General features: G+C 42.1%; 1 protein-coding gene across 1 annotated transcript; it reads left to right on the forward strand.

Annotated features, from left to right (window-relative positions):
• SASS6 (SAS-6 centriolar assembly protein) lies at positions 1 to 13,487 on the forward strand. The gene is made up of 17 exons (XM_005140649.3): positions 1 to 100; positions 2,153 to 2,213; positions 3,843 to 3,922; positions 4,797 to 4,901; positions 5,778 to 5,949; positions 6,869 to 6,946; positions 7,557 to 7,676; positions 7,780 to 7,971; positions 8,172 to 8,366; positions 8,747 to 8,836; positions 8,929 to 9,108; positions 9,648 to 9,729; positions 10,171 to 10,280; positions 11,130 to 11,252; positions 11,537 to 11,625; positions 12,101 to 12,192; positions 12,281 to 13,487. Exons 1-17 carry the CDS (start codon positions 33 to 35, stop codon positions 12,364 to 12,366), a joined length of 1,923 nt encoding a protein of 640 aa, XP_005140706.2. The 5' UTR covers positions 1 to 32; the 3' UTR covers positions 12,367 to 13,487.
• The last annotated feature ends 1 nt before the right edge of the window (position 13,488 follows it).

Below are 13,488 nucleotides of genomic sequence, written 5' to 3' on the forward strand. Positions count from 1 at the left end.
GCGGGAGCTGCGCGCGAAGCTCGGATCGCAAGATGGCCGCGGAGAGGCTGTTCAACCGGCCGGTGTGTGTGCAAGTGCGATGCCCGGGCTGCGAGGAGAGGTGAGGGAGGTTTGGTGGCCTCACCGCTGCGCAGAAATCTTAGTGCATCCTGTTGGAGAAGGGCTTGCAGACCGGCAGGTTTTGCCCTCCTCTCTTTCCCCTGTACTGTGCCCTAACAGCTGATGGGTAGAGGCAGCGTCGTGCGCGCGGTGAGCTCGGTGGCTGCCTGCGTTCTTCTTTCTTTGGGGCTGCTAATGGGGGCCCTTTGCATTAATGGGAAAGAGGGCTTGGTCGCGGCGAGGCTGGAGGTAGTCAGTGAGAGCTGGGGCGGCTGCTGTGGTGTCTTACTTGGGGAGAGGGAAGCGAGGGGGTCGTGGTGAGGAGAAAACACCCAGGGGCTGTACAAGAGGGCCCCCTTACAGGCGACGCGGGGACCGGGATTTCCGCCTCGAAATAGGTGCCTAATCGCTCCCTACAGCTGCCTGCCAGGAGGCTGTAGTGAGGTGGGGTCGGTCTCTGCTCCCAAGGAACAAGGGATGGGACAAGAGGAACCAGCCTCAAGCTGTGCCAGGGCAGGCTTGGATGGACCTGAGGAACAATTCCTTGCCCAGAGGATGCTCAGGCATTGGAACAGGCTGCCCAGGGCAGGGCTGCAGTCACCGTCCCTGCAAGTGTTCACACACTGTGGAGACGAGGCCTCAGTGACAGGGTTGGTGGTGGCCTTGGCAGTGCTGGGGAAAGGGTTGAACGGGATGAGCTTAAAGGTCTTTTCCAACGCCGCTGACTCCCTCCCCTGGCCCTCTCAGTTCTGGAGCCCGGCGGGCGGGGCAGCTGTTTGCGCGTCTCCCAGGCCGCAGCGGTTGCCCCGCGGGCAGGGCCCCGCCGCCTCCTCGCAGCCTGCAGCCGGCCTCACCGCGGCCTCCGGCAGCGTTTCAGCTCCCTTGGTACTGCCCCGGGGAGCCCACACGTCTGTCACGATCGGGTTGTGCCGAGGGATAAGGCGATGTGGCTGTACCCGTGTGCGTGGCTCAGCAGTGGTGTCTAGGAAAGCACAGGAATCCTAGAATCACACAGACTGGTTTGAAAGGGATCTTAGAGTTCATCCAGTTCCAACCCCCTGCCGTGGGCAGGGACACCTTCTGCTACAGCAGGTTGCTCCAAGCCCCTGTGGCCAACCTGGCCTTGAACACTGCCAGGGATGAGGCAGCCACAGCTTCTCTGGGCACCCTGTGCCAGCGCCTCAGCACCCTCACAGGGAAGAGCTTCTGCCTAGATCTAACCTGAACTTGCCCTGTTTCAGTTTGAACCCATCACCCCTTGTCCTATCACTACAGTCCCTGATGAAGAGTCCCTCTCCAGCATCCTTGTAGCCCCCTTCAGACTCTAGAAGCTGCTCTGAGGTCTCCACACAGCTTCTTTTCTCCAGGCTGAACAGCCCTAATGTTCTCAGCCTGTCTACATACGGGAGGTGCTCCAGCCCCTGCTCATCCTCGTGGCTTCCTCTGGACTTGCTCCAGCAGCTCCATGTCCTTTTTATGTTGAGGACACCAGCACTGCAGAGTCCTCCAAGTGGGTTGTAGTGTCTATTCAGCATGGAGTGAATTTCAGTAACATAGGTCCTATCTGGATTAGACTGTGTGCAGGTGTTAGGGCTGCTCTGGCTCTCTGGTGTTAAAAGCACAGGAAGGCTGATGTCTGTGGATGTATTCTGTAATGCAAGTAACTTCTCGGATGGATCATTCAGCAAGAAGTAAATGAAGACAAGGTAGCACAGTACAAATGGTTATCCAAAGTTTCAGCAGTTTTTAACAAATTTTAGACTTTTGCAAAGGTTCCAGCTTCTGGACAAAGTTTCAAACCTTGCTATTTAAAGTTTGGCAGACGACAAGCAATAAAAAAGCCTGAGCTGACTGAGGAGCTGTAACGATTACTGAAACTGTGGGGCTTTCAGGTATCTTAGTAATAGTCATCTATGGACACTTTTGTGATATCCTGCCAAAGTGTTTTGTTTTCAAATGTTATCTGATTCCTGTACTACAGCTAAGAACACATGGTGTTTGAATATTGTTTTCTTGATTTGTTACTAAGCTTCATCTTTTTTTTTGTATGCAGGAGATTAAATGTTCGGGTGAATATTGAGCTACTGTCAATTTCTAATCCTGTTCATAAAAAGGTTTGTGAATTTAGTTATATTTGTGTCATTTACTAGGTATTAATCTCAATTTTGTGGTATAAGGGGACAAATGGGCAAAGGGAAAGCAAAATAGAATATTAGTATGTCTGTCACTTGCCCTTATTTCATTTTAGGTGTAATTTCTAGAGTAATTTAGTTGATTTGGTATGGTAGGTGTTTTCTAGCCTTTTGGCCCTCTCAGTTTGGCAGCTCATGGGTTGTAGTAAACTTGGAAATTAAAAGTATTTGGAGATCCTCAGAGGAACCTAGGTGAGAGCTTGAGAGCAGTCTTGCTGTAAATGTACTCAGCACCTAGGAATGTGGAGCAGCAGTTGTCTTTGCAAAAATCTCAACTAGCCAGAATGTCACCTTGTGGATGGATGTAACATTTTGGTTTTTATTGACAAGTGGTAGTCTTTGAATGTTTGGAATTCATCCAGTGGAGGTAGAAAGGCTGTACTAAATTTGCAGTAAAATAAAGTCTTCTTTCTCAGGAAAAATAGCAATGAAATGACTGTTGGAGGTTATATCCTTTATATATATAATATATATGTATAAAAATCTTTTTTTGTTTATGTCTAATTTGTCACTTAAACCATGCATCCACCTACTGTGATGTTATGATGTCGTTAGTTTTAGTGTTACTGAGTAAAGATTTGTTTGTAAAGGAGCACAGCAGTTGTTTTGTAAGATTCTGCTAACTGTGCCAATGATAATAGGTGTGAAGAAGCAGTTTAGCTAAGGACTATGTACCAAGGTACAGCCTGTGTCAGGCTGGAGTGGGCTGGCATTAGTTTTAATATAAGCTCTTGCACATGTAAATCCATCTCCAATTAAGAGTTTTGTTAGTGTTGCTGGCATCTGAATCAGTGAAACTGGTTTCGGATCTGTACGTGTAGGTGTGCTGTGGTCATACTTCAGTCACATTGGAGGAGCTCTCAGGTTTCTACTTCTTCTATTTTCTTGCCTGGGGAATATTACATTATTCACACAGGTTTGAGCCTCGTTACAGAGAGCCTGGGCCTGTGGTAGCAGGTGTTTAGCATAAGCCCAGCCTTGCAGTAAAAAACTAAGGTTTACCAAGGAGGCAGTTTTTTCAAAGCACTGAGTATGCCTCCAGCAAACAAATGAGTTTGTTTTTAAGTTTGTTTTTAACACTGTAAGTGCTACAGTTTTACACGGGGCTTACTCAAGCACATACACTCTTCAGAAGGTTGTTTCTTAAACTTTTAGGAGCAGTATGCTATGAAAACCTTCCAGTTATGAGAATGATGTGTGTGTGATCTATTACAGTGCTGCCAGTGCTATTTCATGGTGGGGAAAAATAGAACATAGTTTTCTTTCTGCAGAATGCTGAAGACACATTGAACTTTGAAGCCTCAAAGCTGCTCACAGTTGAAGTTTTTTACTTGTTTTATTTTTGTGAGGAAGTTTTCCCCACTGTAACATTTGCAGTTGTGTTAAATGTTAATGTTTTCCACCTTCGAATGAGTTGCCACAGTTCTATCTTAACATGGGGTTAAAGAGTAAAAACATTAAATACTGTTTGCAGTATTGCTTTACGATGTTTAAACAGTCCTGCAGGGTGGTCTATGGTATTTTAAATCATATTTAAATGTCTATCTTCAGGATTTAGCTGTTCGATTGACTGATGATACCGATCCTTTTTTCCTTTATAACCTTGTCATATCTGAGGAAGATTTTCAAAGGTAAGTGATATTGTCATGTCTCGTACGTGAATAATTTCCAAATGACAAAAAAGAATGAAGGGATATTTTTAGCTTAAAATGGTTATATGAATGGTTATATAAAATTTCAGTTTTGGCATTTTTCTCTTGTGAAGTTTTGTCAGTATTTTGGTGATACTGTTCTCCCTGGCCACTCAGTGAGACAGCCATGTACAAGAAGATGATTTAGCTCAGATTTATCCAGATGAGTGACAGAATCCTGATGTTAACTTCCCTGCATAGTTACAGTACCACAGTTCATATTTCTACTTCCATCTTATGTTCATTGTAACTACTTCACATAGACTGTTGTATGCATGTGAAGTATTCCAGGCAATATTTGCAAGAGGAAAGTCCGTTTGCCTGGACAGGGACTCTCAGACCTGAGCTTGTGTCTTCTGGGTTTCTTGCATGCTAACTGCATTGCTGAGACTCAGTTTGCTTTACTTGCTCAGAATTTGGCCATCAGATTTGGGCACCTGATATGAACAGTTCAGTTTTCTGCTTTGTTGTTTGGATAAAGTCTTGATAAATGTTGAGTCTCCCCTCACTGCCGTTTGCTTCTTTCATGTGCCCCTATCTACTCTGTGCTGTAAGGAAGACATGTACTCAAAGGAGTACATTTGTTGTGCCACAATAACTTATTTGAAGTCTTGAAGACAAAAATGTCCTCTGTTGATTACTATCGAAGATGTGGTTATATTTCTTCTGTGTTCAGGATTGAAAATAATCTGCGGATGAACTTTAATTGGCATGATCAGAATTAGTTCTTTCCTCTGATATAAACAAAGCATTTTATAGGAAATGAATTACACTCATATATTGTTATTTTTTTCCCCTCACCGTGTTTCTACAGTTTAAAGTCCCAGCAGGGTCTCCTGGTGGACTTCTCTGCTTTCCCACAAAAATTTATCGATCTGCTTCAGCAATGCATTCAGGAACAGAATAAAGATATCCCAAGGTAGGTCGTAAGTGTTACTCTGTATATACATGGGGAGTTCTGAAAATACTTGTCAGCTGATCCACTGGAGAAGGGTTGGTAAGACAAGAGAGAACCTTCTCTGGATGTGTCTGAGCATCAGCTGGTGGTAGTTACCAACAAAACTTAAGTCTTGGGAAGACAGAGCAGTGGGATTGATACCCAGTGATAGTCTCCCCACTTGAGCTGGAAAGCTTCCCAAGCTGGCAGGTGGGCAAGGGTGCAGCACTGCTCCTTTTCTTTTAATGCTTTAGTGCTAGAGAGCTGCTCTGAATTTCATGGAATTGTGTTTCACAGGAAAAGGCAAAGTTATAAGGCATTCTGGCAAGGATGATTTTCTGTTTGTGTTTCATTTCAGTGTTCAGATATTAAAGTGTGAGGGGGACAACCTGAGCTCCACTCTCCCTGTAGTAGCCTTTTTCCATGTGTTTGTTTGTGTGGGTATCAAGGGAAGCCTTGTGCACAGCACACAGCTCCACTCCAGTAGTCAGGCCATTTCCTGAAGTATTTATTGTAGGCTATGAGTTTTCCTAGGCTGTAGGATACCTGGAAATCAGGAGTCTGCGTTCCTCTTCAGTTTGGTTACAAAAGCCTTATTTGGACTCCTAAGACATGGTTCTGAAAATTATACAAATAGACTGATCAGTTTTGTACATTTCTTATTCTAAGTTTTAAGCATTTTAATTGATACTTGTTTGCAGTATTAACTGTGACGTAGGCATCACGTGTCATAGTTCAAACAAAACCTGGACAGTCTTGTACATACAAAAATATATTTTATTTGAAAATAGTTTGTAGGATCTATGAAGATAGCGTCAGGAAATGTGCTAAACATCTGGTTATTTCTCTTTTTCCTAGGTTTTTGCTGCAGTTAGTTTCTTCAGCATCTGTTCTAGATCACACTCCTGTCTCTTTAAATGTAGTGGAGACAAACCCTTTTAAGCACCTTACCCATCTCTCTCTCAAATTCCTACCAGGAAATGATGCAGAAATAAAGAAGTTTTTAGCCAGCTGTTTGAAATGCCTTAAGGTAAAATGAAATATTGTCATAGCTATCACTGCTCTGTGTACCTGAGCATTTTTACCAGTCTTAATACTTCAGAAGTGTTTATCAAATTGTATGTTCTGGTTTATTGTTTTACTTTAGCTCATATATGTCATTGCATGCAGTTATTTGTGTGCATGTTCTAAATCTGAATTGTTACTGTCACTCTAGCAAGGAAAATGCTATGTGTGTATTCAGCCAAGCTGGCAGGAAATCAGGTATTTTACACATGCAGTGCATGGAGAGTGCAGCTGGTGAATGCTCCAGTGTCTCAGCTTCGCAGCCTTGTGCTCATTGCCAGAGCAAGAGCAAAAATAAAACCGCGTAGACTTTCATGCTCTTTGTTGTGCAGTTACTTCAGGAAAGCATGTCTGTGTGTGTAATTCTGAGGCTTCAAGGACTTCAAAGGGCTAGTAGCTATAAGTAGCAAACTAAAATTGCGATTTTGGTGCACTTGCTAGCAGTTGTAGCTTGCTAGGTTTTATTGAAAGAGAAGTTAATGCTCTCATAGTTTGACTGTTGTCTGTTAAGCTTCGTAGCCTCAGATTGTCTCCCTTACTGGGCTGTCACGTTTATAGCCATCTAATAAGCCATTTCAATCCATACATTTACAGTAGTTCAGTAGATCTGTTGTTCATGCAACTCATTTGTGAGCAAGACTTTATGATAAGATGCTATTCCCTTATACAAAATTGGTAAGAGTATATTAGGGGTTTTACCTTGTATCTAATGCCTTTTAAATTTATTTTAATCTTCCTGAATGCAACGTTTATTTAATAATATGATTTTTCCACAAATATAATGGGTGTTTGTTGCATAGGCAGGGTATGCTGATGAAATGGAAGCTAAATACTACTTGTATTTTGGGAGCTAAGGTTTTGACTTGATGTCACTTTGTACATAGGAAGACAAACTGATGTTGGAAGAAAAGCTTAGAAGAACTGAAGAGGATCTTACCAGACAGCTGAGCTACACTCAACAGGTAACATACAGCTTTACCTTCCCTTTGTTTGCACTTTGTTTTAATCTGTAGAAAATGTAACTTCTGTGGGCTGGTTGGATAGATGCTACCTAGCCGCGGTAATTGACTTTGGGTGAGTGAAAAGAAGGACGTCAGTCTGCTGGAGCAGAACAAGCAAAGGGTGCAACCAGAGAATAAAATACATTTCTTAGAATACCAAATCGGGATTTCACTTCATTTGGAACAGAGGTCTGTTTGTGTATGTAAATGCATGTTATGTACTATACTAGAGCACCTTGTGTTATAAGAGTAGGGAACATCAGCAGATACTTATTTTCACTCCTAAATAGGGGTTGGAAGAAAATGAAGTTGGAAATGAAGATTCTTTTATCCACAGTGTTGGAAAGGTGCTCTTTAGTGTCTCAGTGCCTTACTTTCCTGCTTACAGAATGATGATTAAATTCTGTTAAGATATCCTGTTTAAAGATATTTTGACGTCTGGTGCTGAAATCTAGAATTTTCTTAAGAATTCCACGTCTCTCTTTTTGAGAAGTAATGGTAAAGAATCATTCAGTATTAACTGAAGTGCTTAAATATGTAAAACTCTATTTGCATTGTCAAACTTCAACAGAGCTTGTCAGAGAGAAACCGGGAACTTGACAAACTGAAACATGAGTGGACATCACATACTACAGCTCTAACAAGCAAACACACCCAGGAGCTGACAAATGAAAAGGAGAGAGCTCTCCAGGTATGGCGACAGAGAAGACTTGACAATATTCGTATGTGTGAAAGTTTCTTGCCTATATTTTCAGCTTCACTTAATAACTGCTAGGTTTCTTTTCTTCTCACAGGCACAAGCTCAGTACCAACAACAGCATGAACAGCAGAAAAAGGAACTGGAAAATGTGCATCAGAAAAGTATTCAGCAGTTGCAGAACAGACTCTCGGAACTTGAGGTCATCAATAAGGATCTAACAGAAAGGAGATACAAAGGAGACTCCACAGTCAGAGAACTGAAAGCAAAGCTTTCTGGATTAGAAGATGTATGCTTTTTTATTTCCCATAACCAAACTTCCTAGGTTTAGAGCATTCACACTGCCTGCCTGTGCATATAATAGAAAATATTGTGTATTAATTTTGTTCAGCTAATATTTGTTCCACATGATGTTACTCTTTAGATATAGGTCTTTAAATTACTACTGCAGGTTTTCTTTAAAGGTCAAATTCCTTCCCAACATTGTAGGAATGTCAAAGAGCAAAGCAGGAGGTGCTGTCGCTGCGTCGGGAGAACACTACTCTGGATGCTGAGTGCCATGAAAAGGAGAAACTCATCAACCAGCTACAGACACGTGTTGCTGTTCTGGAACAAGAGATCAAAGACAAAGATCAGCTAGTTATTAGAACAAAAGAAGTACTGGATGCGACACAAGAACAGAAGGTTCCTTCAAGTTTCAAAATCATTTCCTCTAAAGCCCTGTAGAACATGAAGTGTAGCCTCCATAACTTAGCAGCTGAGCAGTTTTTATGAATACAGCAAGGAAGCTTTCAGATGGAGTTAAAGATTCTAAATTACAGCGTAACAAGTACACTGGATTTAGTTTCATAAGGGTTGCTACTGTGTTAGTGTTGTGGTACTGGAGTACAGTTAGAGCTAGTTCTTGTGAATAAAAAGATGGGTGAATTTGACTGAAATTTGACTGAAAAGAAACTACTGAATTTCTTGTAAGGATCAGTCCTTAGAATTCCTGAGGTGCTCCTTGGAATCACAGGCAATGCCTGTCACATCTTTATAACAATGTTTTCAATGTTGTCTTGAAGGTGATCCTGGAGGAGAGCACAGAGAAAAAACACAATCATATTGAAAAACTAGAGGCAACCATTAAGTCGCTGTCAGCTGAACTGCTTAAGGTTTGTTTGAACAAACATCATCCTTATGAAATGTCTTCTTTAGTTTCAGGGGTTTATTGTGAGAGTATCTGATGATTTTTTCTTCTTACTAGGCCAATGAAATTATCAAGAAATTACAGGGAGATCTGAAAACACTCATGAGCAAATTAAAATTGAAAAACACAGTAACAATTCAGCAGGAAAAGCTCCTGGCAGAAAAGGAAGAGAGACTTCAAAAAGAGCAGAGGGAACTGCAGGAGATGGGACAGTCTCTTCGAATGAAAGAGCAGGAGGTACTGACACATTAACCCTCGCTCCTACAGATGTTACTGTGTAGGGTGCTGGGTTTGATGGTTTTTAACTTACAGCAATAAGGTCTTAAATCTTCCCATGGAATAGAACGTACTCTTTTAGTTTAACACATTTGAATGTGTAAATCGGCTTTGAATTTGTTAATTTTAAACTGATGGGGAAGAGCCATCCACCTGTACAGAACAGAACTGGATTGTGTTAAAGAGTCGAAAGCAGTGCAATGGATGAATTGACATCCATCAGAGAGCACATTTGTGTGGAAGCTGGGGAAGGAGGCAGGAACAGGGTGAACTTTTCCTTCCATTAAATGTTTTCCCCTGCTTAGTCTTTGCATTGTTTAATCATAAAAAAGTGAAGAGCAGAAAGGTTTCTGGCTGCCCCTAACTAAAAGTAGGACTTACCTGGAAAGAGTTATCATCCTGCTCCTGTAAAATACTGGGCTTGGACTTCCTTAACTTTGGAACAACTCCAGTTTGTAGCAGCACCTGATGGTGTTGTTATTCTTACGGGAATATTGCAGGTTTGCAAGCTGCAGGAGCAGCTGGAAACCACTGTGCAGAAGCTGGAGGAAAGTAAGCAGTTACTGAAAACGAATGAGAATGGTAGGTCTGTGCAATCTCCTTTCTCCTGCTTTAACAATGATGTAGGGATCTATCTGCGACTGCAAGTTAATGGGAGCAGCTACAGTACTTCACCTGTGTGCTGCTGTTTTGTAGAGGTTGTTGTTGTTTATCAAAAATAAGCTGCTGTCTGTGGTCTCTACATGCATCTCTGGGTTGTTGCATGCCCACAACTTCCTTTGATGCTTGGGGTAGTGTGTGTGATGGGGCTAATGCTGGAGGAGGGACAGGAATGCATGTATGGCTGGAGGAACCTGGAACAAAAGGTCTTTTTGTGAGACCTGGGGCTTCTAGTGCTGCCTGAGCTTAATGAGGAAAAAGAGCTCTGAGCTGTCATTTGTTTCTTTGAGGAATGGCTGCTCACTACTGTAAGCAGCTTGGAAGAGGTAGGAAGTGAGCTTGGCCTTTGTCTTCTCTCATCAGTAATCACATGGTTAAACAAACAGCTGAATGAAATCCAGATGACAAAGAAGCTGGAGACTTCTGCAAGTGCTCATGCTGGTGTTAGGACTGCTATCTCTCCTCATGGCATGGTAACGTACAGCTAGAGCGGGGCAGTGACGTAGTTGTTCCCTTAAATGTATGGCCTTAAAAGAGGGAGAAACAAAATGTGCTTTTATCTTCCTTGGGCCTTAGAATGTGTGTGTGTGGTGGCTTCTGGGGGTTTTGGACTTTGTTTTTTGGGGGGATTTTTTCTGCCTTTTATTTGTTAATAACACCCTGTTGGGTGCTATTTGATGCCCTGATCCTCCTCAGGGAGACTTTTCTAAGGTCTCATCTATTAGAATACACAAACAATGCAAAATTGTCTTGGAAAATGATGATGCACGGAGTGAAAGGGGAAGGAAAAAGAAGGTGGCATTTTTGTGTTGTGAGGTTACCTATCTCACAACAGTTATATTTATATAGGTTGAAAAAGAAAGTGTACTCTTATTAGTAGTGATATTGAGAAGCATGAAAATAAGGGGTAAGAGACTACTATATTTCTTAAATTCCGCAGCTTATTCGTTCTCACCTTGGCCCCATGTGTGCAGGCTGTTGTCACCCAGCAGCGGATGAGCTGCTTCCTCAGTAGTGAAAGGGCATATTCATGCAAAGAGGTCTCTAAGTTATAGCTGGATACAATTAATGCATCGATCAGTGACAGGGTGTGTAATTGTACAGCTTATTATGAGATTATAGTTATTAGCTAAGAGTGCTCAGTTCCTCTAAGTGTTTAAAGTTACACATTTTCATTAAGAAAAAGTGGTTTTCTTACCATCAGGAAGCCTCAGACAAGCATTAACTTTGTGTTAGTTATTAAGCTTGGAATTTTGAATCTCTAAACAATCACTTCAAGAATTGCTTTTCTCCTTCATGGATATATTCTATTTTTCTTACAGCATGAACGACCGTCCTTTCCCAGCTCAGGAATCAGTCATCCCATTTCTCCTCTATATGCCTTCCAGAACTTTACAGAACCAGTGCACACCAAATCCATCAGTTCCCAGTGTCCAGGACCGAAGGCAGGCACTTGGACTTCTGTTTGGTTCAGAACGTTGATGGCATAAAATAGCAATGCTTAATGTTCTAAGTATTTACTGTATATCCCAGTGCATCTTACACCCTGTCTCAAATGGTATTACTATTAACAATGGCTAATGCTTGGGTTTACGTTGCTCCGTCTTGCATGCTTTGCTGCACAGAAGGGCTAGGTGGGGGATAGAAACACTGAACCCTGCAAAGTTCTCTCTGTAAATACACTTAGTGGAGTGGTTCTCTTTCACCTGCAACTCTTTTGTTTCTACAGATCCAGCTTAACACCCAGCTTCCTAAAATGAATCGATGTTCAGATTTGCAGACAGTGGCTGCAACCAGTCATCCAGCGAATAAGGAGAAGTAAGTGTTGGTGGGTGCATTGTTAGGACTGTAGGGTTTTTGTTTATTAAATTATTTTATAAAGCCATTTGTGTTCCATGTGTGTCTGGAACTGAGCAAAACATTCCCAGTACTAAGCTTGTTCTGGGATCTGCCTTTGTCCAGCAACATGTTAAGGCATTTTAAGTTGTGGCAGCCTGAACCAGTCACTGAGCATGATTTGTGGACATGAGCTGAAGAGCCATGCTTTCAGGAGGGAGTCCAAAGGAGCAGAAAGCCATTGTCCCTCCTGGTGACAGATCTAAGGGTACTGGGTGATAGGTCAGCCAAGAGATGAGTTCTAGATGTTCTTAACCTTTAAATGATAAAGTTCAGAGGAATGCAGTCCTTCTACCTGAAGTTCAGGTTTTTCTGAATGAGTCTTTGTTCACACTCATTGGGAGGTAGGAGTGCATTAACGTGTGTGCTAAATTTTAGTTGGCATTTTTCTTTGTAGTGGTGACAATTTGGGGCTGGATTCAAAGTATTTCAAGAAGAAAGATGACAGCATTCCTTTACGAGGGCTTAGTCAAAATACACTCAACTCAGGTATATGTGGACATAGTAAAACAAGACCTTATTTGAAATGTAATAACAGTTCTGGTTCTCTGACCAGTGTCTTGTTTCTGCTGTTTAGAGTATCTGAAACCCTACTTGCCTCCAAAAGCCACACAGTCACCGAAAGCTGCAGCAACGCCAGTGTCAGCTTATTTTCCTGGATAGCAGACAGGATTCCAACAGTGGGAGTCCTCTCTTAAGCCCAGGGGGATTTTTGGATGTGCTGTAATAAGGTATTAGTAAAGTATCAGTGTGAACTGACAAGATTTTATAACTGAATCTCTTTTCTTTGCGAAAGATGACTGACACAGATGACTTCTCAGGATATATGAGCCTAAGGGGAAGTTAAAGCTTTAAGCAGCCTTTGTGAGAACAATGCTGCAGTCAGGTCCCTGAGGCTGTGCAGTGTCCGCTTGGAGAGCCTATAAGTCTTCCTAAAACCCACCCGAGTGCACTGGCCTTTGTATCATAGGCATTGACAAGTGTGGCTTTGTAGCAGGAGAGCTGGACACACTGGCATTCCCTGAGAGAGACCAGGTCTCTTGTGCCAGTTCCTCTTGACTCTTTTCAGAGAAAGGATGATGCAAATGGGAAGTGCTGGGAATTGAGTAGTGCTGTCAATGGTCAAGCTCATAACTTAATTTAGGGTGATTGCTTTAATCTGAATTGCATCCAGACTTACAAATAATGGAATTAGTATTAAAGATGGACAATTAATGCACTGGCAGTTGAAAATTGTAATTCAGAGGTCTCACATTTGGTTACCCTGCCTTTTCTATTGAGGTCTCAGGGCTCTGTTCCACTGTGCATAGAAGATACCTGGTGAGCATGGGAACAGTTAACCAGGGAGAGCATCACAACAAGCTAAAAGCTACTTGATTTTTACTAATCATCCTTTAACACTCTCAGACTGCAGGCATTTAAGATAGTTGGGTTTAGAGGGACTGAGTCTGTTCAGCTTGTCCTACTTCCTGGCTCCAAATGCTCAAATCCCCTAAGAAAGAGCTTCCTTCTGTGCTGTCTCTTACTCAGTGTAGGATGCAAGTACTTGTAAACGTACAAAACACACCTGTTTTTAATGGCTATTTACATACTTTTGTTGTTAAAGAGATTTTGTACCTTTTACCTTAGTTATTTAAGTGCATCTAGAGGACTGTGTATTTAAGTGGTTTGTTTTGCAGTGCAAAATGTGTATATTTGTTTCTAAATCGGCACTACTTTCATGATGGTCACTGGGTTTGGCATGTGAAGGTTTCCATGGAAATATTAAATGGCTTTTATTAAAAC

The sequence above is a fragment of the Melopsittacus undulatus genome, chromosome 6, assembly GCF_012275295.1.
Source record: "Melopsittacus undulatus isolate bMelUnd1 chromosome 6, bMelUnd1.mat.Z, whole genome shotgun sequence".
NCBI lineage: Eukaryota > Metazoa > Chordata > Aves > Psittaciformes > Psittaculidae > Melopsittacus > Melopsittacus undulatus.